At 36.8% G+C, this 27,645-nt stretch overlaps 1 protein-coding gene across 1 annotated transcript in view; it reads right to left on the bottom strand.

The window, feature by feature from the left end:
* The window catches only part of PCLO (piccolo presynaptic cytomatrix protein), a 384,762-nt gene that overhangs the window by 144,869 nt on the left and 212,248 nt on the right, over nucleotides 1-27,645 (bottom strand). Inside the window, exons 8-9 of the mRNA XM_072866726.1 lie at nucleotides 12,103-14,311; nucleotides 5,925-6,073 (exon numbers count right to left, since the gene is read on the bottom strand). Of these exons, the coding sequence (XP_072722827.1) occupies nucleotides 5,925-6,073; nucleotides 12,103-14,311 (2,358 nt within the window). The remainder of the gene's footprint in view (nucleotides 1-5,924; nucleotides 6,074-12,102; nucleotides 14,312-27,645) is intronic.

Below are 27,645 nucleotides of genomic sequence, written 5' to 3'. Positions count from 1 at the left end.
ACTGAGGAATACTGCACCTCATAAACTTAAATTCACATTTTTTTAATTGCTCTATCTTATCTTTCTTTAGCAAGATTGCTTTTTTGAATAAATAATAATCCAAGAATATTCAATGCCATATTGTACATGATTTGCTGACAAATATATCAGAAAACATAGACCATCTCCTACTTTAGTCTATTACTTCCTCATTATTTCCAGAATTTTATGATAAGTATAAATCTTGGTGATTCATATAGTTATGAATAAATGCATTAAAGTTTATTAGCATTCAGGATAGTGTATTATTTTTTATTGTTGGTGGGAATCAGTACTTAAATTGAACATGTCATTAGGCATTTACCTTCAGAACAGTATTTGTCTGAAAGTGTCAGAATAAATAGGAAAAAACAGAGGCTGCTGTAAATAGATAATGGAAAGACCAGTCACGCTGTTTTTCACGGTTTTACTTTAATCACTAATGCCCATATCTATCTGAAATCTACTAGTATATTTGAAACCCTGTAGAACACAAATTATTTTGTGTTTCCAAGTGTTCACCTCTAACGTTCACTAAAGGTGATTTCCCTTCAGTTGAATATATGCCGGGGGGACCTTCTAGCTGATTATTCCCGCAGTTACCCCAGTGAAGATACAGAGGGACCCCACTGAAGTCACACAGTCATAACAGTGTAAATCAGAGCTACGGCGCAGGAGGGGCAGTCCCTCCGCTGCAAGGCTGCTGGAATGGAGGACATGTAAGTCCCCAAGCCCAGATTTAGGTCACAGGGCAAAAGGTGACTTGATCCTGCTTATTTGCTACAAAAAACAGATTCCTGCCATCTGTCCTTGCCATGGAGATCCAATCCTCACCTTTCTGGGAGCATCAGTATACTCGAGTAATAATTCTTGCAGTTCAGCACTGGTAATGCTATCTTCTTCTGATCACAGACACATTTTGACTCTCCAGTGTATCTTCCCTCCTATTGTGCTCTCTGAGCTGACATGGACTCAGGTCACATTTTTCTGCACATTACTCAGCGGGCCCTGGGGGGCTGCATCCCAGTGAGTTAAATGAGAACTGGACTATAAAGCATTTCTTCTAGGAATTTAAGCCTGGTCACGTGTTTCATGGTATTAGTCAGCTCAAAGCCCCTCCGAAAAATGGAATGAATGGCAAATAAATGTTCTGAGGTTTTCTAACACTGTTACAGAAAATCAGTTTAAATATACATTTCATTTTTCTTACACTTTTTGTCTGATAAAGAAACTCTATGGAAGCCTTATATAAGGGAATTCTATAAGGTAAAGAGGAAAATTAAGAGTAAATTTCTTTAATGTTTTATTTAAGTTTAAGAACTAAAATGCATCAAGTGTATTTTAGTATTCCAGCCAAAGTCCATAGCAACGGCTATAATGTATTAACTGGGCTTTGGATCAGATCAACACAGCCACAGTAATTTCTGTTTTTAAATGGTGCTGCACTTCCCCTTCCACCAAAACCTTAGACAGGGCCTGATAAGGTGAATCACAGCAGCTACGCCTGGCTGTAGTCCTTTAGGAAATACAGTCTGCAAGGGAAATTTTATCTGAGTTAGGTGTCCAGGAACAGGATGGTGGGCACTCAAGGTGATGGGTTAGAGATTGTCTGTCCTGTTTCCAAATACCACAGGTACTTGCATGAGCGCACAAGCCCTGTGAAAGCCAGCACCAGGAATATCCATAGCTAAGGTAATCCTGCCCCTTTGAACCACTACATCTCCTCCGTGCAGAGCAAGAATGTGAAGTTCTCTAGAAATCCTAAAGGTGAAAAGTTGTCTCTACTGATAGGTCCTTGATGATGGACATATTTTGCAAAAGAAATATTGAAGAAAAACTTAACGAATACAATCATCCTGCTCATTAATAAACTGGAAAACGAGTGGCCTTTGCTTCTGCAATTAGGTCAGTACAGAACTCTGACTTTTGATTTAGCAGTCATTCTGGCACGCAGTGAGAATAACATTGCTGTGTGACTAAAAAATGAGAAACTGCTAAATTCCATCTTGAATTACAGTGAGGGGGTGGCTAACAATTCACTCATTAGATGAGATATTTTAACAATTACACTAAGTTTGGAAATGCCCTATTTTCATCATATTTCCAGAGAATTTGAATCACAAAATGCCTCCCCCCACCATGCCTCAAACAGAGAAAGCAGTTTACTACAAATTAAAATGAAATCTCCTTGGTAGTTGAAAAACAAGCAAAACTGAGCAGTATGGACTTAAATGTGGAACAAAAGTTTGCAGGTAGCCTTCTGGATCCCTGCCACAAACAGTATTTTCTCATTTTAACCCCATTGCTCACTGTATGACCCATTTTAAAATCATTTTTAAATATTCAAGTGCCGCTAAAAAGACATGACTTAAATGGTATTTCAGGGGAATGGTATACATCCGTGAACCACGACAAGCATATACTTTTTGAAGGCCTTTAGAAATAGGGGATTAACTTTCAGAAGGTTGCATGTCTAGAGTCCTTACCTTCTTTTTGTGCTTAGAAAACTCTTGCTGAAGTGAACTGATGATGACACACTGATACTATGATGAGGTTTAGATTTTATTATTCATTTAGGGCTTAAAAAGACCCACCTATGATCACTGGAAGTTCTGTATTTTAAATCCTTCACTGAGAAGCTACTTATCTCTTGTTAATATACTCTCACTGTCCACCTCCTTGTCATGATCTCTTACTCCCCTGGCACCTCCTCCTACTGTTTCTTCCCAACCTGTTTGAAATAGCCAGTTTAGTTCAGGATATACAAATAATTTTCACAGAAAATAATCATAAAAAGAGCCTTGATGTCTGGAGATTTAAAGAAGTTGCAGGTCAACTGGCAGTGACTAAGCAAACTGTTGAGGTCAACAGGGATCAGTGAGAAATCTGCAATACATTATATACTGATTAGGTTAAAGCCATGTTTACCCTCCTCAGGTAAGCAGTTCAGAATCACTATATTGGGAAGCAGCTATTAAAATACTAAACTGCACTGCAATTTAATGTGATTTAAGAATACTATGTAGCACCACAGAAGTTGCTATAGAAACAAATATATTTTAATATTAATAATACAGTATGTGAGCTTAATCTGCTAGGTTATAAGAAATCCATGGAAACCTGGAAGTTCAGGATTGTCACTCTGCTGCATTCTTGCTGCAAAAGCACAGGGTTGTGCTTTATTTGTTACCTTTAATTGTACAAGCTCTGTGGGACATAATCACGCGGTTCTGATTTAATCTAGTAAGGAAATTGATGTTTCACAAATGTGAAACAAAATCTTCTGGAATACAAATATCATAGTGGGCAGTAAAATATTCACATTTTTTACAAAGAAGAAAATACACGTGGAAAATTTACAGTGGATAAATGTACTTGGAAACTTTGATACATTACAAGCAGATTAGTGCTACTAAATATTTCCTTTTGTGGCTGGTTTGCCTTCAATGCAGGATATTAAAGGAGTTGCAATGGCTTAATTACTATGCTAACTAGGAAGCTGTCATCCTAACTGATTTCAGGAAAGCCTCTGCAACAAGGCAAGCTCTGGGTGAAGGTGGACCTGTTCAGATGGTCAGGATGAAGAAGAATTTGCCATTTTCAACTCCAGAGTACATTATGCTTGGACACTACAGCTCTCTGTGCAGAACTGAGTTGTGGATACAGGAGACAGAGAGCTTGGGACAATGAATTCAGTAACTTTTTTGTTACAGAAGAGACGGGACTGAAAAAGCCTTTAGGGAGGGTTTACTTTGCCTCAGCGCACTCATTGGCCTGAAAATTGTTTATTTTTCTTGATAGCTTTAAAATATAAAATGAATGACAAAAAATAGAGATGTTAATATTGATCTACTTGCTTCTATTGCTAAGTGTTTTACTTTCAGAATTCAATGTGGAGGTAATAAAACTTTTTTAAATGGTTCTGACCTTTTTTACCTTGTCTTAAAGTAATTTAATTTCTGGCTGTGTCTGAAAATATTTTTTTTTATAGTTATCTCAAACAAACATTCACAGAAGATATTTAACATACGCAAGCTCTGAATAACATTTTGACAAGGTAGATGATGCAGAGTTGGTGAGAACTGGCATTTCTCTCTTCTGCAAACACACTGATACTATTATGTACCAGTGGGTGAATGACAGTAGCTAACCTGGATGGAAACAGGTGAAGAGGGAACTTGTAAAGCTTCTCCATCCACATCAATTTTCTTCTGCAGAGGCTTTACACCGCACCACACAGAATTATTTAGAACATGTTCACTCTCCAATTTCCATCCCATATTTTACAAAATCTTAAAAAACGCCTTTGGCAAGATTTTAAATGCGGTATCTCTATTTCCATATAAACTTGGGGATATCACAACAGCTTCAGGGAGAAAATAAACATATTTTCCTTCTGGAAAAAATCTGAGAAAACAACAACTCTCAGGCCCAAAAAATTTTGATAAAAGTCTTTTGGCTGGTGCTACTGTAGTGCTATTTATACGAGAGAAAAAACAAAGATCGGACCTTTGTGACTAGTAACTTGCCCTGCAACTGTTTCCCAGGGCAAAAGCTCTAGAGTGCTAAAAATTAAATACATCGTACTGACCACCTCCATATCACAGGGCTCAGGATAACAGTAACCCTCTTCCTGGAAAAACCCGATTTTCAAAGTGAATTTTTAATTTTACATCATGATGCTGTCGTGGTCAAATACAATTATTTCTGCTCAGAATAATGCATGTTTCTCACAACGATTAAAGTGCTCAGATAGGCGGGGGTTTTTATCTATTTCCAGCAATATTAAGAGTTGTGAAGAGTCTAAAACATCCTTTATCCTGCAATGAAGTTGGTTCATAGAGTGAGTTATTTGAATAGATTCCTGTAAGACTTGTATCGTGTAAAACACTCTTTCTCAACAAGAAATAGGTAGGCTCAGTACAACCTAGGCTGTGTAAATCTCAATATATGCTAAACTAGAGATAAGAAAAGAGGGAAAAAGAAAAATAAATGACAGCTTGTATTATAAGATAAGTGAATGCTTACTTCATAAAATCTACATCTTACTTCATAAGACCTACATTCTGTTGTCAAATATCAGTGAAAATGCTCACCAGCAAAGAAGTTTCAAAGGCTGCAGGACAGTAGGATATTCCTGCTTGTATGTTATCTGAGGAATTACCATGAGCCGTATAAGCTATTAAGTACCACAAAGGGGCCATGCAATACCTTCTCTTGCATCCATTGCATCTCATGGAAAACAGAGTATAATCTCAATCAATCAGTAAAAATGATAAGTGAAACAATCAAGTGAAGACCTTAAAGATTTGAAATATATAAAGCTGATTAATACAAAGAGGAAATGTGATGGTATACTAAGGTAAACTAAATGTCAAAGTCGGCAAGCTTGAAAAGCAGAATATGGTATTTTTCTTTCTCGCTATAATAAATGGAACATTCTAATTATTAGATTGCTGATTTATTCAGTAATTGATCACAGACTGTTGGGATTATACTGACCAACTAAAAGTGGGAACAAGTGTCAACAGGACAAAACAACTCTTTTCCTTAAAATACTAAAAGAAGGGGCTTGAATTTGGATGGGATAAAGCTGATAAGGTAAAATGGGACTGTTTTGTTTGTCTTGTTTTGTTTTTTTTTAATAGGAATACCTAATGTATAGATCTGGTTAGCAGATTAACTCCTTGCAGATATGTTTCAAAAATCAAGACACAACCTGCAAAATTAATACTGAATTGTAGATGAATGTTATTCTAATTTCATCATCAAGTATGGATGACAAATACAGGTTCAACAGCACTTCAGCTGAATGTAGCTGGAATTTGATTAATCCTGTAGTCCCTATACTATTGGACAGTATGATTAAATTGGAAAATATTTATAAAACTAAAGGCACAGCTTACTTGACAGCTTACTTGGTCTTGGTGTTGACTTGGTGGTCGAGAGTGGGACAACTTCTCTGGCAGCCTTCTGTCGAGGCCATGTCCATTCTCCAAACGAGACTCCCTGGGCTTGTCAAACCAATCTGTTTCTTCACGACGGAGATGATAGGCTTTGAAAACCAAGGACAGGTCAAATGTTCTGATCCAGTGCTGGGCAAAGGGCAATAATGTGCATTGTGCATAGCAAACATGCATAGTGGTTACTAATTGGCCATGCAGCTAAAGCAAAGTTACAGGTGAGACTTGAGACATTGAACTCAGGCATAATTTAGCTGTATGTGATATAGCAAAGTGAGAAGATTCTGTTTATGTCAAAACTATGGATATTAAATACCAGAAGAAACCCACTGCCTAGTGCTATAGCCATTTCCTTCCTTCTGGCAGCTCAGAAATACACTGCAGATTTCACACATTTTTAAAATGTTTGATGAAAAAAATTAGTCAAATTAGTTACTTTGCAGTAGGCTAGGGGAAAAAAAAAAAAAGAACAAAACAAAAAACCAACCCTCAAAACCCAACCTCCACTAATTTCCAAACTTCTGAACTGAATATTGTTCAAAATATTTTGGAAATAATCTAGAACTACTTATAAGAAAATTGAGACTCCTTTATGAAATCAGTATCATCCCAAATCAAAGAAGATATGAAGCAATCTATACTCCTTTTAATTCTAAGCAGAAATATTGCAAGTGTTCTCATTTTGAATTCCATCCCCCGATTTTGCAGTATGAACCTTCTTTGTGTGTGGAAAGTTAGCCAGAACGTTCTTTCTGCAATAATTCTATAAAAGTAATGTTCTTATATTTGCAACAGTTTTAAACCTGTATGAAATCTATTGTGTTAGATACCCCTTGGGGATCAAATAACACTGTTTCATTGAAATCAGTTTTGCAAATACATATATTTATGCCTACTGACTATTGGGTCAACTGACATAGGTTTCACTCCATTGGGATCAGAATCAGCTCCTATATGTTTAATATTTCCACTATAAAACATACAGATTTTCATCTACATTGCCCATCAGTGTAAACCAAAACAATGTGCAGCTAATTAGGATGTAATGAAAGTTTGAATTTTATGCTTTAATAAGCATGATAAATTTAGAATTCAAAGAAAGACAATATTTGTTTCAGCAAAACCACTAGAAATTGCAAACCTCAAATAAGGTCAGTTGTTGCTATAGTAACAAGAGTGAATGCAATTGTTCCATGACACAGGAGAGAATTTAAAATGCAAAATGATAGTGTGCATAATCTTCTCTATTTAGTTGTCAAAGTAAACATAATCTAGTTGGTTTAACAAATAATTGGAAAAAAGCTTAATGGGTGTGCTGGTTTTGGCTGGGGTAGAGTTAATTTTCTTCACAGTAGCTAGTATGGGGCTCTGGTTTGGATTTGTGCTGGAAACAGTGTTGATAATACAGGGATGTTTTCGTTACTGCTGAGCAGTGCTTACATAGAGTCAAGGACTTTTCTGCTTCTCACCCCACCCCACCAGCGAGGGGGCTGGGGGTGCACAAGAAGTTGGGAGGGGACACGGCTGGGACAGCTGACCCCAACTGGCCCAAGGGCTATTCCATACCATATGGCGTCATGCTCAGCATAGAAAGCTGGGGAAGAAGAAGGAAGGGGAGGACGTTCAGAGTGATGGCGTTTGTCTTCCCAAGTCACCGTTAGGTGTGATGGAGCCCTGCTTTCCTGGAGATGGCTGAACACCTGCCTGCCCATGGGAAGGAGTGAACGAATTCCTTGTTTTGCTTTGCTTGTGTGTGTGGCTTTTGCTTTCCCTATTAAACTGTCTTTATCTCAACCCATGAGTTTTCTCACTTTTACTCTTCTGATTCTCTCCCTCATCCCACTGCGGGGGAGTGAGCAAGCGGCTGTGTGGGGCTTAGCTGCCGGCTGGGGTTAAACCATGACAATGGGGAAAAAAAAAAGTTGTGTTTTTCATGACTATTTTATTAAATTTCTGCAAAAAGCGGAGTAATATATATGCATGATTTTTGCAAAATAATATTTTGTATGTGGTAAAAACAACCATCCTATATTATATTAGGCCTTTGGATAATTCTTAATCTTGGTTCAGATATTATGCAGTCTCTTCCTTCCTAACTGCACACAAATTTAATCTAATATGAAATGGTTTGAAAATATTATTTAGATCAGCATATATGAATTCAATAGAAACATTATTAAAGGTTGATTCTTGTCTGGCTAGTGATTGGTTATTGATTAATTTCTCTCAATAAACTATTATGATCTAATATGCAAATCCTTTATTCTTTACACATTTATGTCAGTTGACTAGTGCCTGCATGTACCAGGCTGGTTCGTAACTCATCCTGACAGAACTTCTTACTGAAGCTTACATGAAGAACCTAATGCATTTTTCTGATCCCAGATACTAATGCTGACTATCACAATCTGTGCCATTAGCAGAAGAAAGAATGATATTTTTTTTCTCCTCCTGTCTCAGCTGAAGCAACTTTTGCTGGATTTCTTGTTTAGAAAAGCTAGCACATATGTAGAATCCCATCCTGCAGTTCAGACCAGCCTACTTTTTTATCGAACTGTGATGAATATGCATATTTTATATGAAATTAAAAAAGGTATGTATGTATGTGTATATAGACACACACACGCCACATTCATATGTACATATACACACACAATTGGTTTTGGCTTGATTAGTTGGGATTCCTTTCATCTGGAAATCTGAGAACAGCCAAGATGAATCACTGACAGTCTTAGAGGATACATCCTTTTTTCTATGTCTAACAATATGCAGCCAGATGGTTCCACCTGTAAAAAAACTCCTGCTGGAGTCAATAAGGTCCCATTCTGTTAATCATCACACACTTTAAAAAGGTGAGGTTGGACTCAAGGCTGTGGAGTCCAAGAAACTCTTAGAGAACTAATTGTGATCACTGTAAATCCCACAGATGAAAAATTATAAAGGGTCAGCTGTGTTGTAGTGATCAATAGAGTTGATAAAGTTATAGACCTGTAACAGACCCTACTGTTGTTGGTAGAGTTCAATCCTGAACCTTCACTAACTTCATGTCCTCAACAGAGAATCAGTAAAGAAGATATTGTCTCATATTCTCAGTTGGGGGGTGTGTGTGATCAAAACTAAGTGTGCAGCTTAAATTTTCTCGATGTCTTCATACCTGAATTTTAAACTTCTAAACGCTATGGTAGAATTAACAAATTAGCATATAAAAGAAAAAAAAATCCTGTAGGTGAGAAAAGGTATATTTTATATCTACTCCGCTGACCAGCAGGGACTATTTACATTCATAAAATTGAGCACTAGCTTCAGCAACCTTGAAAATTAGTATCTTCAACATACTTAATAGTTTGTGGAAACTATAGCAGCTATGGGGTTAATAAAGAGCTATTTGCTGGATCAGAGCTTTCATGGTACTCAGAACACTGAGAAAATACCAGGTATTTCAAAAGCTCAAAACACTATTTATTTTCAATGGGAGCCTGTGGATGTTGTACTCTTTTGACACTAAAGCCATTTTTTTAACCTCTTTGAAGTTTGGAATCCTAGTGTAGGTACTACTTACGTGCTGAAGCATGGTTTTAAGATTTGTTACAGTACGTAGGTGTACTTAGTGATAACCAGAAGGTTTGGCCTCAAAGTCCTATTTATATTCTCTTCTGGTATTTGCTATGGAATGTCACTTATAAAAAGTGAACAGAAAGTCAAGCACATGTCTCAATTTGAACTGAAGAAAAACCATTTAAATTTAATACCTTGACTTACATTCATTTTTAAAAGTCTCTAAAGATGAAAATTCAAGCTTTAGTACAAGAAGAGTTTTCCTAAGATAGTGCTTAAGACTGATTTCTTTTAATGAAATCTCATCAACACCATGCAGCAGTTGTTTAAAAAAAAAAAAAAAGAAAAAGCAAAGCAAACTGTGTTAAAAGGCTGGATGCAACACACCAGAATAGCTGTCCACTGTCAGGGCACTACAGAGAAAAGTGCGCTCCGGAGAAAAGAAAGCCATAACTTTCTGAAGAACTGTAATTGCTTCTTTGGAACATTTTTTATCTTACATCCAAAGTATATGAATTATTTTCAATTCAAGTTACTTGCTATCAGACAGCATATTTGAAAATAATGTCATAAAGTGTTTTGATTTCCCAAGACTTTACATAAAATGGTGCAAAAATAAGCTATTTGTGAAGAAACAAAAGCTTGATAGAAATTAGAAAAATATTGCTGAAAGGGGAAGCCCTGGTATTCAGGGACATATCAATCTAATAAGGAATGTATGAATTGAGTTAGAATACTTCTGAAAGAGCGTAACTAAACAGAGACAAATTTAAAACAAAAACATGTTCAACCTAAAATGTAACATGTATGCCTTGTACAAATATATAACAGAAACATAATGCACTGTAATGCAGAAATATAATTCCCTATGACCCGTTTATATGAGGTAGAATAGCACCAAATAGGCTTTTTTTGGTCCAGCTTGGTTCTCCTTAGTTTTCAGGAGGAGAAGTCCTGTGTCTTTCACAATGTGACCCTAGAATGACCCTTAAAAGTTAACAAGTCGAGTTGAGACAAAATAACATCTACTTATTTAAGAATTATATGAGTTGCAACTTGGGGAGTTCCTCTCAACTGCCTTCAGATTTAATTGTAGGACTCTGTGTACTAAGAATTTAAGAACAGTGAAAACACTTAAACTTCTGATAAAAATCAAAAAAGCTGATGATCCTGAACCTCTCTTGAAACACAGACTTCATGAGGGGGTTGTAAATATCTAAGAAATATGAAAATAAACTTACAGAACAAAACCCTTCAATATATTTTAGTATCAGGAAAGCAAATAGATTCAATTTTCTAATGCTTATGAAAGATTCAGCATATGTAAAAAAGCAATAATGCAATAATGAACACTGAGGTTAATATAAACCTGAAAAATAAACCATACTACTTCATAATCATGCAAATGTGTCTTTTGAGACAATCATTGCTATTTACAGACAATATAGCGCATGCAAAGTCTCTTTTATTGTGCAGTAAATACACATAAGAAAAAGTTAAGGGAGCGCATACAATTTTGAACATATTAATTTCATTTTCTTTCAAACTGTCTTTATGATTTTAAAACAATTTAGAATATATTAAGTCTGAACTGACTCAAACAAAACTGATACATAATTTGCAATTATTTAGTACTCAACATCAGCTTTAACATTCTGCTGTACTTCAGAAGAAGAAACATTTTTAATTGCACCATTTATAATACATCAGAAAGGTTCCTTTCATGAACCTAAGTGAGATAAACTCTTGTGCTTATTTGGCAGACATATTGTATGGGGTGCATATAAAACCAGCTATGCTGCATAATCCATCAATAGAAGTAAAATACTTTACGCAAGTTTATTGAAGGATGAGATTGTCTTGCACCATTCAAATGACAAATTATCTTACATCATCACAATTCTGAATGCACATAAATCCACATGACAGGATGCTTTCAACAAACCATATCTAGAATGTTATTTTGCTATTACGTTAAGCTCTATATGGTTCTAAACACAATACGTACTTAATGGATATACTATTTCTATATAAACGCAGATCTAAAGTGGTGCATCGGGAGATGGAATTATCAGTTCTTGAATTCTATCATGAAATTTCATGCAAATAAAATTACTAGAGTTTTTTTAGAGATTTGGGAGATTATTTCCAAATCCCAAAAAAAACTATTGCAAATAAGTTCAATGATTCACAGTCACTGGAGAAGGCTCCACATAAAGACTGATGGTAGGGTCTGTATTGTACATGGAATATTCTACACAATATCATTAGAAAAGTAGACATCAAGTGAAAAGGAAAATGCACAAGCAAACCAAAAGGACAGCAAATCAACAACATGGTGAGCATGCTAGAACAGCTTAACACCATCCAGAAACTGTTGTTAGAGTAAAATAAAAAATACCAAATAAAACAAAAGAAATCAAACCCCCAAAATGGAGATATACAGAAGATGCACCAAGGAACAGAAAAAAGAACAAGTCTTTGAAGTATAACAAAAATTAGACACATGCATAGAAATGAGGATTTGCGTTGTGATAGTAAGATACCAGTCTGAGGCCTAATTTACCTTCACTGTCTGACATGGCATGCTGGAAGTCATCCATGATGAAGGCTATATCTCGATCATAGCCTCGAGTCCGTGACTCCTCCCTCATATGTTGCTGGACCTCAGGTAATGAATGGCTCGATCCAAACTGGTCCCTGGTATCTGCGGATATTGGTGGCAAGGGTCCAGCTGCTGCTCTTGCCATTCCCATTGGCTGGCCAACAGGACTTAGTGGGCTCTCCTCCTCTGAGTTCTGTGCTACTATTGGGATCCTTCCCCTGCTTTGGCTAATAGGTAAACTGGTGGGTTTAGTTCTTCCAGAAGGTGCTGCATGGCTAAAGGAAACATCTAAGGGTTCAGCTTCTTGGGCTTTCAGTCTTAAAGAAGAACTGGAAGAATCCCTTTTCAGTGACAAATCAAGCCCATAAACTGAGGAGGGTCTAGATGAGGGCCTAGATCTACTACCACTGCTATAAGATTTGTCTGCTTCATCTTGTAATGTGGATCTCATTGTTGGACCTAGTGCAGTCCCGAGGCCTGCTCCAATGGATGAAGTCAGTGGTGGCCCCATGTATTTCTGTTGGTCAGTGATGTTTTTTCTAAGACCAAAAGTGATATCATCCTGAAGAAGCCTTGCCCTAGTAGTAATTCCCCCAAGTGTTGAAGTGCTAGAAGTCATATAGCTTGAATAGTCAGGCTCAAGGTCTCTGCTTTCTTGGATAGGTGAAAACTTTGTTAGTTTTGGGTCTATCAAAGCTTTCTTGTGTTTTGACTGCTTCTGGTAAAGGAGGGCTGCTGGGAGCTGCTTAGCAGCCTGTTTCTCAAGAGTAAGCCTACCTATGCTATATTTCTCAGATTTTGGAAAATGCCTGTAGCTGCCCTCTGCGTGGTAATACTGCGACAGGCCAGCCAGGTGATCAAGACTTTCTGCACCTCTACGGAACTCTTGTTTTATCTGGTGTTTCAGAAGTTTGAGCTCATATGGGTCCTCCATTGGGTCTTCATCAGCTTTAACATAGGAATGTAACCTAGAAGAAGTCTGCAGTGGTGCTAGGAAGTCTGACACTTCTTGTGCTCTCCTGGCCTCAGTTGTGTGAAGCAGCCGATCTGTTTTGGTCAGATCTTTCTCATGGAGGCTAAAACTGGAACCAAGTGCTCCTGTTCCTTTAGTAAGTTCTCCTATATCATCAATCAGCACATAATTTCGGGGTGTATGGTGGTGGTCTATATCTGCATAGAATGAATCTGCAGATATACTTGATATAGGGCTGCTTGCTATGCTGTTTCTCTCATCTAGTCCTATCCTTAAGTCCAAGGTAGAATATTTACTGCCCAGTTGGGAAACTGCATAATTATTGTCAGTTGAAACTGGTGCTATCATGAGAGGCTGATTGCGAATTACATCATAGTTTGTTGTTATCTTAGGCTCCAAATATAATGTGGTTTGTCTTGGCTTTGGCTGTATCACCATCATCTGTGATGGGAGTTGATATGATGGCTGTTGAGATGGTGGAGGTTGAGCCTGTGGAGTAAAGGACATAGTAGCTCCTGTTTGGAAAGCTGTCTGGGTCTGATAGGGTGAAACCTGCTGGTGATACAAAGGCTGCTGTTGTTGGTAATGTGATTGCTGTGTGAACTGAGTTGGTGCTTGAGTTGGCAGGGCAGGAGATGAATACTGATATTGAGCATATGGGCTTGTAGCAGGGGCAAACTGTGTTTCTGGCTGGGTTTGTGGTGGCATAAACTGGTTAAATTCTGTCTGTGGTGCAGTACGTGGTCTTTCCAAGCCATGCTGAGTTTCTATTCTGGTTGACCTGGTATTATTAACTTCACTGTCTGACATATAATCACGTTCTTCTGCTACTCCTTGGAGATAAGCACGCTCTCTCTTTTCTCTTTCTTTTAGTAAGGCTTCTTTCCTCCTATTAATGCCCATTTCCAAGTATCTCAGCTTGGCATCTATTTCTTTTTCCTCCTCATCTAGCTCTGCTTGCTTCTTCCTAAGCTTGGCTGATTCACGTTCGACCAGATCCAATTCCCTGTCTATATCCTGAAGAATTTTGGCTCTGGCCATAGTGTTGGTCCTACAAATCCTTCTGCGTGAAACTGATCCCACAGAAGTATATGGCGACTGAGTTCCTGCTGTTGCTTCCTCTGGAGGTGGGTTGGGCAGAGTCCTCTTCACCTTCTTTTGAGTGCCTGATGGAGTTATGCTTGAAGAACCTTTTGTCTGCAACAGAAGAAACAAGACTGAATCACTATTCTGGAGACTTGATCACAAATTAATCATGAGCTGTTTAAATTTTTTTCTTGGTATGGCTTTATATCTTAACCACATACTTTCTCTAACGGAGAGAAGGCTTGTGGTATCTGTGAATAAGCAGCAGAAAATGGCATGAAAAGATGCTGGCAGTCTGCTAAAGGTCAGGAAAATAAGCAATCTAATGCAAAATAAGGGTGACACTCACTAGGACTTCGTTTAGCCTAGGATTGAAAAATCTACTTTATATTCTTTAAATTGAATTGACTGTAATTTAAAAGTGTTTTTTTTATCTCCGTATGCTTATAAAAATATACAATGCATGTGTGTGTGGGAGGGGAATATATATAGATATACACACCTTCCTTTTATATAACATTTAATGGAAACAAATATGTATAACTATAAATGTACATATATACACATTAATATATAAATATATGTATAATCCATACAATCAAATAGAAGTCTCTGAGCCAGACACTGAGTGCATGCTGAGCAGCTATAATTTGTACTGAAATCCAGACACCAAAGCAGGACTTTCTGGTGCCAACACACTTGTTACATCAGGTAGTTCTTAGTCCACTTTGTCCTTTTTGCCTCACCTCTGCTGTTACATATATATTTTCATGGAAGATTCTTGTGCTTTACAAAAGTGGTGTGAGCTTTCTTCAGTTCATTGAGGACTTTCTTAAATGAAATTTGTTCCAGTTCCAAAGCTACAGTTTAAAACTTCAAAAAAGTTAAGCAGTATAAAAATATAGGAACCTAGTTCAGTCCAGATGTCCAGACTTCCCCACAGTTAATGGCAGAAGGGTGATTCACCCTGATCTAGGAGAAGTATCTACCTTAGGCTGATGAGTCATTTTTTGGAGGTGCCTATCTCTCTTCATCAACTAGGAAAGCAGGCAACGCAACTGGTTAGATGCAATCTAAATTGCACCCTAAATTACGAGGGTTTTTGAAAGGTTCTTTTTAGTTTTGAAGTAAATTTAGGCTCCCACAAAATGTAGATACATTAAGAAGTGGGACTTGAATGATTTTGAAATTGTATCCTATCTCCCCAATAGCTTCTTATGAATTTTGCCTTAGTAAAGGAAGAGGGATTGGTCTATACACATACACTAAAAATAATCACCTCAGCCATTACAGAGTGCAGCCATGTTAATAGCAAAATATGGAAACACTTTAGCACAGTTTAATAAGGGAATTAAAAAGAATATTAACCAACTTGACTCTTCTGCCTCTGCAGGCAAGCACAGCACTTTAGCAACCATTAACTGTTATTAATTAAAAATGGAATTTCTTCTGAAATAAATGCTACTTCACTCAGATAAGAAGTCAACAAGATTAATTTTAATCAGGAGTTTAAAAATCACTGTTTTCTCTGTTTATTCTAATATCTCATCAACAAATTGTATAAGTTTTTAAAAAGTGTTGAAAACCCTCTTTTGTGGCTCCCCTGTTACCTAACCTTAGCAAATCACATTAATCAACACATCATTTGTCATGGATCTTTAAAGAAACATTCACTACCTTTTCAAGTGCCATTTAAGCTCTCTTCGTCTTCTTAATCTAAATTCCATCAACTTTTGCATGTTTCAGATTTCAATAAATGCAATTTAATTTTGTTTTCTGCTTCCTGTGGCCGTTTCCCAAACTCATGTTGTGCCAACAAATCAAAGAAACTAATTTTCTCTTGCTCAGTGTGTACTTACAATCAAAGAGAAATTAATCATCTACAGTAGGTCTAGTTGGCTATTAGTTTATATTGTAAATTCAATCCAATACCACTGTTATTTTCCCCTCCCAAACTGAAATAGGAATCACAGATGGTGAAACAGTCACAGATGGCCACTGGTATTGGGGAAGAGCTATTAATAACACACTCATTAAAAGGTCTATAATACTTTATGGAATTATTGTTTTCAGATGACAGTTAAGTTGCTGGTGAATACATCCCAATGTCAGCTTATAATGCATTTTATAAAAAAACCCCATATCATGCTTTGATATCTTTGTCTGTATATACAGAAGCTCAGACTAATAGATACTACAGGAAGATGTACCACTTGCTTCTGAAAAAGTACTGATAATCTCTAGTTCTTACCTGCTATTCTCACAAAAGGCAAGTCTTAATTATTTTTACTTGATATTTACATTGGGATAAGAAAAAATAAATATGATATTGTAGTACTGTGATAAAATGTGTGGGTTTTTTTCTTCTTCCTGGATATTCTCATCATCAGTTATGTTAGCATGCTACCTGGGAACTGTGTTAATAGATTTAAGGGAAGTTCAACTGCAGTATTTTGGCAGATAACTTTAGAGTAGTTGTTAAATTTAGTTTTTGCATTTCCTTTGAATTTGTTAACTAGCAAGGAAAAAAGACAAGCTAGGGCTGATCTTCACCAAATTCTAATCTCTTTATCACAAATAATTGGGAGTGGAAAGGAGTAATTGTGCTGTCTAGCCCTATCCCTGTATTTTTTGTTCCTGTAACACATTTATAATGTTATGCTCATTTTAGGTTTAAAGTATCCAAAGGAAAGATGGGGCAGAAACTTTCAGGAGACTACTCTGAAGCCAAATAAAAAACCCTGTCAAATACAGGCAGGCATTCTTAGGCCTTACAATTACTGGTTAGAGGTTAGATTAGATGTCAGACAGGCGACTTTAGCAATCTCTCTGACTGAATAAGCCCTGAAGTTTTTTATCATATTTTAACACATTTTCCATCTACATCATCTAACCCATTTACTTCTAGCTATCTACTATCACCCTCACCAATTTTTAAAAATCATTCTGTGTTTAGCAAATGATCACTAAATGCTGACTGTAAATCTCAAAAACTAGAAGTAAATTATTCTGCTTCCTGTTTCACCATGACAACCTTATAAATTTTATTACTTTATTGCTGACCCTTGTACATGGAGAGAATTTCACAGTACTCTGGGACATCCCTTCAGGATGGACATAATGGTAATCAGATCTGCTTCTGAGGCAAAGGTGACCTTGCTAAAATAAGCCCAAAGCTTGTGCTTGAGATAAAGCTACAGATATGTTCCCCCCAATACTACAGATTAAAGAACTGAGGAAGAAACAACCTTCCCCCTCCCCCACCAATTTTTAAGCTTAACAATGTTTTGATAATAAAGATAGGAAAAGAATGCAGTTAAGTCTTGCAGTTCAATGACAAGATAACATCACAGTGAGGAACTCAAAACACTGAGCTGAAGGTTGCGTGCAAATAGATTTAGCAAAACCTTCCTCTTCTCCCTTGCCAATACACATTAGTCTTGATGTGCATTATCTCCTGAGTTTTAATTTTTAGAGGTCATCTGAACAAAGGCTTGTGAACTCTGTTAAATTGTGTGGTGACTTTGGAACAATTCCTTTGAGATGATCATCCTATTTCTTATGAATCTTTGTGAAAATACTTCTTTCTACCTATTTTTGTCTCCTCCAATTTGATGGCATTGCTGACGAGGCCAGCAAGACTCCAACCCACTACAAGAATCAGTCAAGCACTAGGAAATATTCATACGTTCCACTGCATTTTATCTGTTTTAAAGAGATAGTTACTCTGGGGGACTGAATGGCTTAGGACATCTGTGATGAATTTCTGCCTCTAAACAGTGGTTTGAGTCTAGTTACTCAATCTTTCTCCCCCTCAGCTGAATTTGTTTGAATATGATATTGTGCTGTTCTTGCATCCTCCTCTCTCTCTATTCATCTAGACATGCTTGGGTATTAGCTTTATTTGCTCAAAGAACTCAGCTATCACACTTGGGCATACAACTCATATAACTCTTGCATCTGTTGGATTTTAGTAGCGAATATGTAACCCTCATTATTCATTATTCTTTTAACATTTTATGTGATCACAACACAAACAAATTTCTTCTTCTGTCCTCTTTAGAGCTGACAAAATAGACCCATATTAATATATATTTTTTGGTATAAGTAGGGACAAATCCTGCAAAGAATCTATACAATATCTATACATATTGCACAAACCAATTGCAACTGTAATGACAGCATCCTTATTAGAGTTTGCCAACACTAGATTGTCTATGTAATTAACACAGTGATGTTAGACTACCTACAGTCTGTGATGCTATGACAAAGCAAAGGTAAAGTGAGTCATAGCTGAAGCCACTCCTCTGCCACAAGCCTCTGAAGATGTAACAGCATGGTGGAAAGCCTGTTCTACACTCTAGAGGAACAAAACAGTACCCTCTGCAGGGTAAGGGAAGCATCTCATGTTGACTTGCAATATGACTTGAAATGTCAGCAGAAAGTTGGCTGTACCCTGATTACCAGAAAAACAATGCAAATAATATTTTTTGTTTTCAAATAAGTACTATGCAGTCAATAAGCTTGCTCAGCAAACTCATGACTAGCATCAGTTTGAGAGATGCACGCTAATGTGTTAAATGAAATTACTGGGAATAAATCATTTGCATCTAGAAAAGATGTCAAGCAGAGGGACAGAAATTACTCTCCCATTCAGAAAAGAGGTCACTTTAGGTGGGGACCAATGCAGGTTACTGAGGCAGTGATGGGGTGGAAGGTGAAGCCTGTGCTGTAGCTCTCTGTGTTCCAGCTCTCGCATCTGGGATTCTTCATGTATCAAAAAACTCCCCAAATGCAACCCCTCCAAACCCCCAAAATGCACAGTAAAAATTGCAATTGTAAAGAAGCCATTCTACTTATAAAGGGTTGGTATGTGTTAGTCAGTATGACAGTATGTGCTCTTCATTGTTAGAAATGCATCAGTAAGAACAGTTAGAAATTTTGGCAATTCGTTATTTTAAACATTCAATTTACTTCAAAGAATCTATGAAAATCAGTTATGATTCATTAAGAACCTCTCGGTAATTTAACAGTATCTTTAAAATTGCTTGTAAATGAAATCTAATTCCAAAAGATACTAACATAATACATTAATATTAGATTACTTCATTGAAAGTATGGAATTCTTAACTGCGTCTTCTTGTAGGATGCAGATAGAGATACTGGACAATTTTTGTAGCTTGTCCTGTGCAAAGAAAATAAGTTTATTGTGTAAGTTTTTGTGGACCCTTCTGGACTTAATATCTATTATGTGGTAACCACTGACTAGAGGGGACCAGCTTTGTTAACCCTTGGTAACAAACATTAGAGCAAGAATATTGAGAAACTTCTCTCCACTGGCTAAGGCTGACACAGGGTGACTTTTATGGCATGAAGAACCACATAGTGTGGGAACCGACCTCTGAGGCCAACAGGTAAAGGGAAGCAGATGAATTGTGCATGGTAAGGAAAATATATTAAAATATCTGTTTATAAAAGCTAGTCTCATCAGCAGTGGCGAGAATGGAGTAATACATGCCCTAAACAAATTCTAACCATCAGTAAAACCCTATCAGCCAACCTGTACTGCCTTGCCTCGTGTGCCATTGCTGGCAAGGGGAGTGGAAGATGAATTTGATGAGCTGAATTTGGCCTTGTGTATGGGAGGGAAATACCCTGCTTCATGAGTAATATACTAGAGCTTTCCTTTAATGCAACTTTTGTCTTTTTCTTTTCTGCAAGTATTTTGCTCTGGGGACCGAGCAGTCAGGCAGAAAACTAGTTTCTAAATCACTACACAGCAGCACTTAGATGCCAGTCAGTCTGATTTTCTCTATTTTTTTTTTTTTTCCCCACTCCTTTGGAGGCTCTGTAAAGATAAATTTCTCTTCTGTTAAAACCAATATAAAATTTTTAGAAATAGTCTATTCCAAAACAATAAGCATTTTTAGAGGTTTTTTTGCTTTCATTTGTGTCAGTCAGAGAGTCATTCTTTCCTCAGATGAGCACTTCTGTATTTTCCATCCTCTTGCTCCTTTCATTTTCTCTGTGAAATTGTTTGAAATTGCCATTTTCACTTCAAATGCATGCAACGGGAACAGCACAGTGCACTTCCTAACAGCCAACATGACATGAGATATCAACTTCTTTCCTCATTTAAACACATAAAAGGCCATATGTTTCTTTTGATCTTGGGGGGGAGAAAGGAGAAATTAAATGGAAATTTGATATTCAAACTACAGACAGATGTGGCCCTTACACAGTGATTTTCAAGGGGATCTGAACCTACATTTCATCTACTTTATGTGAGTAGGCATAATAGTTGTTCTCAGTCGTTTGCATAGAAGCAGTAGTTTTACACAGATTAACCGATTTGTGATTCATTTGGAACAGGACTGACAACTTTTGCTTATAAGGGCAATGGGGCAACTCCCTCAATTTATACTGGTAAAAATGAGGAATAGCAGTTTAAATCGGCAGAAATCCATCAGTGGAAAATCAGTTTGTGAGAAGAATGAAATCCAGTGTTTTGAAACTGACTTTAAATATTGTAACTGCAACTATACTCCGTATGTGTGCATTTAACTGATTTTAGACAACATACACATTATTCACAAGCTTATGTTTTCATTTCCTAAGCTTATATCTACAAACAATATCTATACTGTTTGCTTTTTCTACTCACTGAAGACACAGTCGTCTCTTTACCCATTCCCCTTAGTACAATTCAATACTGTTTGTAATTTTTTTTCTTCCATAGCTTAAGCCTTATACAAAAGGGAAACATTTCTGGCTACCTCATACAGTAACATTATCTTCAAACCTCACCTGAAAACACTTATTTTCTTCTTTCTTCTTAATTTTTTTTTTGCCTCTGCTATTCTTTGCTATTTATCTTTGTAATCATATTACTTATCTTTGCAAAGTGTTCTCAGATACAAGCTTATATAAGAGATTTACAGTCCAATTATATTAAATATATATAGAATTACATGTATCTCAGTTTTACTTTACAATGGGGAAAAATCCCTGGCAGATTGATTCAGACAATGGGCATCTGTCAAGCTAACAGAAAGAGTCAAATTGTCAGAGTTGAGCGCTGCTTCTGCATTGAAATATCTGTACCAAATGCGCTCAATATTCTTCCCACTAATCAATCTCTAAAAAAGAAAAAAAGGGAAAATAGGGAAAAGGAAGGGGAAGGGGGAAAGAAGAGGAGAAAGAAAAAACCCTGTCCTCAAAACAGAAGAACATAGTCAGAATTTCTTCTCTGAATGACAAATACAGATTTCATACTTTGCTATAAAAGGCTTGAAAACATTTCAGGAAATATATAGCTGCTATGCAGGCAATACCTACTGAGGCTTACTAAATGTCTGTCTTTATATGCTTTGTACTAAAATATGTTAAATATTCTTAAGTATTTTATTTATATATCAGCTTATTAAAAACTATCAAGGGACTTCACAGAAAGAAAATACTATTCTCCCACTGCTACAATACTGTGTTTTTAGTACCAACTCCAGTTAGTACTCTGAGTGCTATAGTACTATATATGGTCTAGGACTGAAGCCTGAATCTGATAAAGAATTCAGATAAATGCTTTTGTCTGTGAATGAAAATCTTTCCTCATTTGTAAATTACTTGTGAATTTTAAGAAGATAGTCCAATTTTTGTTTAAAAGAAAAAAGGATCCAAATGAATGGATTTATCTAGATGCTATCTCCCCTCATGACTCATGAAAGTTTCTGAAGAGGAGGTTTCTGAAGCATATTCTGCTTTGACAACCCAAAAGATTATGAAATAAATGACAAAACAGAGGATAAGGTATATGGAATTCTATGTATTGCATAACAGCAAGTTGGACAAAAGAAAGATTCACTATCTGGAGAAACACTAATGGCAAAGCTAGAATTGCTATGAGGTAGGTGCTTAACAAGATTAAGACAAAGTCTGTTGATTCATGGTGACTATGTACTATACTCTAACATAGTATACTAAACTATAACATAATTAGTGTTTCTTAATCAATCACCACTGCTTTTTTCCCCCCATTGTTTCACTGACAGTCTAAGAGGCATTTTACGTAAATACAGAACTGTAGATACTCAGAACTTCTTAGCCTAACCTGCAGAAAGTTATCAACAGTTCTATGAAGTGGATGGACCATTCGATGCCTGTGCTAGGTTAAGATACAAATATTGTTTGCACATGATGCGCCTGGTCTCCAGCACAGCCTGGTTTTTATTTAACTAACTAATGACACAGAACTGTACCTCAATAATATGTTCTGATACAGAGGTGATGTGATTCTGCCATTGGTAATTCGAAACAGTTATATTAGAGGATATTGTACCAAGGAATTAATTGTTAGCTTTGGGATTAGTTGATCATGAAGCTATTTGTGGCAGTAGAAAAAGACATCAGTCACCTTCATCTTGGAATGATGAAGTCCTTGGAATAAATATTTTCACACATAATGCAACATCCTTAGCATGGGCTCATTCACTCATAGTAATTAATAACACACTGTTTCTCATCATGTAACACACAAATCATTATATGTCATTCCCCTCAGTCAGAATAATAAATTTTATTGGAAACTCAGATCTCATCTATGGAAAATTTTACTGGATTATAAAGAGTCTTTTCCCAGTCAACAAGAACATACTTTAAATTCTCTTCCTTTGCAATCTAACTGAGAATCCTGGCCAGAAAATACTGGTGAGAAAAATTCAGAACAGTTTATACTTATCAGTAGGATATGCATATGCTGAATTAACACCATCTGTTTTCAACTGATATCAGACTACTTTGCAAACTTTCAGCTACAATTAAAAAAAAACCCCACATCAAAACCCCCTCTATCTCTGAAAGAAAGGAAATATTAATCTTGTTTTACAGGAGAAAAACAAACAAACAAAAAAGGTGTGAGAAAATCTTGGCTTTTTCTGCCTCTCCTTCACTACTGACTTCCTCCAAAGGATGATAGCGGACGAGACTCCACATGCTGCGCCACAGCCCTTGTTTATTCGCAAGAGTGAGGATTCATCTGCCCAAGAGCAGACATAATGTACAGGCTAATCTGAGCTAGTCCTCCAGACTACTGAAGTGAAAGAAAGTGCAATTTTTCTTCAGCTCACTCCATAATCACACCTGTTTCTCTTATTGACTGTAGAAACAGCCGCATGTAACACAGATGCCACCTGTAAATGTCTCAAGACAGAGGAGGTCAGTCCCATTCCTAGCAACTGCAGCAGTTTGTATTCCTGCTTTTGGGTCCTCATGCAGGATCTGCTTTGTAGCAGAGTTTTAATCCTTTTCTCCATGCAGAAATCTTGCCACCTCTGCAATTCTTCAGAAAAGACACCTCTCCTCAGCAACCAAAGGCTCCGGGTTTGGCTCAGTTTGATTGTTCAGGCAGTATTTATTTTATTCTGTGCTCATGATGCTTTGCTTCCCTGGTCTAAGATTAAAGGTGGCAGAGTGAGCAGAGCCCTGATTAATCACTTTCTCTAAAATGTGGTTCATGCTGGGGAACAACGGCCATGTAAGTCCTGCTGTAAGGCACGGATTAGACAAACTCACCAAGTGCCTAACTGCTTAATTCAGGCCTTTATATAAGCATCACAGGTAAACCTTCTCTTTGTCTTTTCTGCTCAGCCCTGACTTCGTCCATACTGCTGTGCACCTGCAGAACAGCCTGCATCAAATTTCCTTCCCCCTCTTTCCAAAAATGCCTTAAAATTTACCAATGCAACACATTCTATTGTAGAAAAACATACTTCTTACTCTGCTTTGGTACCATGTATAGCTCTGTAAGACTTTTCAAGTTCTGTAAGGACCAATAGTCCTTCATGGTGGTTACACAGTTGTCAAAATCCCAGCATTACACACTATTAGAATAGAATAGAAACAAAAGGCAGAATAGAAACAAAAGGAGGTTTGTGAAACCCTTTTCAATTGCTGACGCCCAGTTTCCAGGCTTCACTCCATTCCAACAACTCCCCAGCTTTCTGGTCTGCAGCAAATTCTGCGTAATCTCCTCTGCCTCAGCTGGACAAGTTGCTTTCTTCATCAGCTCGGGTTGTGAGTCCATTCCCCTTTCTTCTCTGCAGTTTCTCAGTATCTCCCTGAACTTTTGCTTGAAACTTTTTTGTTTCCCCTCTCCCTCCACCCCTCTTTTTTCTGAAGTATGAGAACTCCCACGAAAATATGCTCAGTTGCTCCCAGGGTAGGAGCAATCTCTCTCTCTCCCCCCTCCCCCCGAAGCTTCCAGCCAACCCAATCCTCTCCTTTTTTAACGAAATGTAACTGAACCTGACAACAAACACACAGAATAGATCGTCTGCCACAGATGGCTAAACTTACGAAGTGTGAAAACCACTCACAGTATGTCCAGATTTTCCATTACACTTTTTCTACAGTGAGAAAGTGTACTAGCCAGACCACACAAAACCCCATATTCCTATTCTTATTCTCATATAAGAATGGCATTTCCAGTTTGATATAAACCCATTTCCAAGTGACACGAGTTAAACAAAACCAAATTAACTCCTCCTCCCACCCCACCCCAAACCTTCAAAAAGCCAACTTTTCAAAGAAGGCTTTAATACGTGAATAAATGTGTACAGAAATTTGCTATACTGATACAAAACAGAACATCTTCTCACGGAAGAAAAACAGCTTTCACTATGGTATCTGTTTAAATTTATACCTCCTTTTTTCCAAACAAACAAAAAAATCTTTTAAAAGGCATGAAACCATTTTTTCAAAGTTTACTTTTTTTCTATTTTTCTTGTATATGTATTCTACAGTCTGTTTATATTACACCAGATTTAATCCATGGAGCTGGAAAAGAGAAGTGGCAAATGTCTCATCATTTGAGAGTATTTAAAATCAGACTGGGCATCAGCATCAGCTCTTCACCAAAGCAATCCAGTCAAGGCACTCAACTCAGTCTTGATTAGCATAACTGTGAATAAAACTGGGAGAAAGTCCTGATTTCTAGAACAACTTCCATCTTTAAGTATAAATGGATATAATTTTTATACCTGATTGTTTTAGCTATTGTTAAATATGGTTTATATGACTAACACTGAAATCTAGATTCATTTTCAGAAGAGGAAGAGTTCCATTCCTGGATAAATTCAATCAGATGACAGCTTTGCAGGCAATGTGATATTTAATCAAACTGTGTAGCGTTGGGGAAGAAGAAAGCAGTAACCTTTAATGAATTTTCTTCCTACTATTTTAATAGCAATTATACTATTTTAGAATCATGACCTTCCTCTTCCCATTTCTGCTTACTGTGACAAGCAGGACAGGAAGATAGAAATTTGGCAAGCTTACTTTTAAACACTAATGAAGTTAAAAATAAAGAAAAGGCAGCAGAAAAACAGAAGTTAATGTGAAAGATGTGCCATTTGCAGTTTCTAAACCTACATTTGTATCAAAAAAAAGGAGAAACAGAACTTAAATAAACTGCTTGAAACATCAAATGTTTCAAGACACCACACAAAAATGAAAATTCTTACGGTTGACTTGGAACCTAGGATTTACTTTCACTGCAGATACAAAATGAAAAAGGTTCTTTTGTTCCCCTCATTTTCAGAGCCCCTGTTATTCTTGTTCCAAACCATTCTTTGTCCACCACTGCCATAGGTCAAAATAAATCTAAATAAAAAGTAGCTCTATTTGATTATGTGCATGTGGACTATACCAATTACCCTAAACATGCAGTGCACAGTGAGTTTTACTATAGAAACACTGGAAATTGACAATAAAAGATGTTTACAAGACAAATACACATTTGGGTTGGTTCTCCTCTCTGTGTTTTTATGTGTTGTTCTCATTGTTTTAAAATTTCTAGTGATGCTAATGAGCCTGAAGTTGATCTTACAGAGTAAACCAGAGTTTATAAAGAAAATAAAATGAATGAAACCCTGAAATGTACATAATCACTCAAATGCACATTCTAGACCAGTGGAAGAGTAAGGGCTGAAAAATTAGTCCAGACCATCCAAACTGAATGGCTACTGAATATACTAATTACATTTTAACTTCATAAAATATCAGGCTTTACAGGCATGTCATTCAATGTTGTTTGGGTCCAGATGTATTCATGGAAAGTCAAATGATTGCTCTGAAGTCTCAAATAGCCTGATGTTCACTGTGGCCTACAGCAGCCTAAGGCACAGTATATGGATATATCTTCTTACATACAAGAAATGGCAGCATTTATGGGTTGAAAGCAGAACTGCTGGGTGCAAGTATGATTTGTGAAAGACGTGCTCCCTAAAGACTGAAAAAGGCAGAAATGACCAATGATTTTTAGCTGGTGAGAATGTCAGAAGAAAATGTTGTAATACACATCTCCAACACAACAAAGGTTTAAGAAAACAGTATTGCACAAAACAAGAACAGTGAAGGCTTTATAGTATCAGGATAAACAAGACAAGAACACTTACTAGTTAATATTTAGTTGGAAAACAGGAAAAATGGCTGAGCATGAGAAGGGTTCTTCTAAACCTTCATTGCACAATGCTACCACTGCATGTCACAATTAAGAAAGAATTTTAGCTAGGTTTATAAAATTCCTATGCATATGGGGATGCACCCCAATACCCCCAGGGTAAGAACCACCCTGCAAAGAGGCCTTGGCTTTTCGAAAACAGCAAGGCAAAGGACAGAGAGACAAGAACCACAGACTTTAAGCGGCTGATTTCCGAAAGTCACCATTCAGTAACGGGCCATAATGGTATGTTTAATAGTACTGTAGAGGTGAGGAATGCCTGCCTGAAACACTAAATACCTGGATGTTATCCAGTGTCTGATGGAGAAGAATAGTTTTGGTCATCAGTTCACCTATATAAAATCTATGGGTGCAGAGCTTTTGTTTCAATTTTTCTTATTTCAATAAAAATCTGGTTTTGTGCCAGTCCTAAGATTATTAGCTTTTTAGAGCACTTAGATCTAAATGAAAAATTTAATAGAATTATTTTATTTCATATTTTGCAAATTATGATTACATTTGCTATTTATTTAAGGAAATGAAAGCAACATTGTTTAGCTGAAATATTTTGATCCTGCATCAAAGTTAATGCTTGAAGGAGCTCAGGCTTGTTAGCCATTAATTTATTTGCCTCTGAGTTAAGACTGACAAAAGGTTATTGTTTAGCATCAATCATGCACTGATTTTAGAGCCTTGCACAGACCAGGATAGAGATCATCAAGTCGTCTCCCAAGATGAAGGTTCCTGTTATTTAATTTCTAGGTCATCAAGGCAGGAACCTAAATGCTTTTTACTTCATTTTCAGATGACAGTATTTATGTTCATAGATCTTTGATAAGTCCATAAACAAAAGTAAAGAACCTTTCTATAAATATTACAGAACTTGTAATACTAACAGAACCAGCTGTTTGTATTTCAGCAGGGAACATAAAATCCTTTAATTCTCAGATGT

Source organism: Ciconia boyciana, chromosome 1, assembly GCF_034638445.1.
Source record: "Ciconia boyciana chromosome 1, ASM3463844v1, whole genome shotgun sequence".
NCBI classification, from domain to species: Eukaryota; Metazoa; Chordata; class Aves; order Ciconiiformes; family Ciconiidae; genus Ciconia; species Ciconia boyciana.
This window is presented reverse-complemented; position numbering and strand designations above follow the sequence as displayed.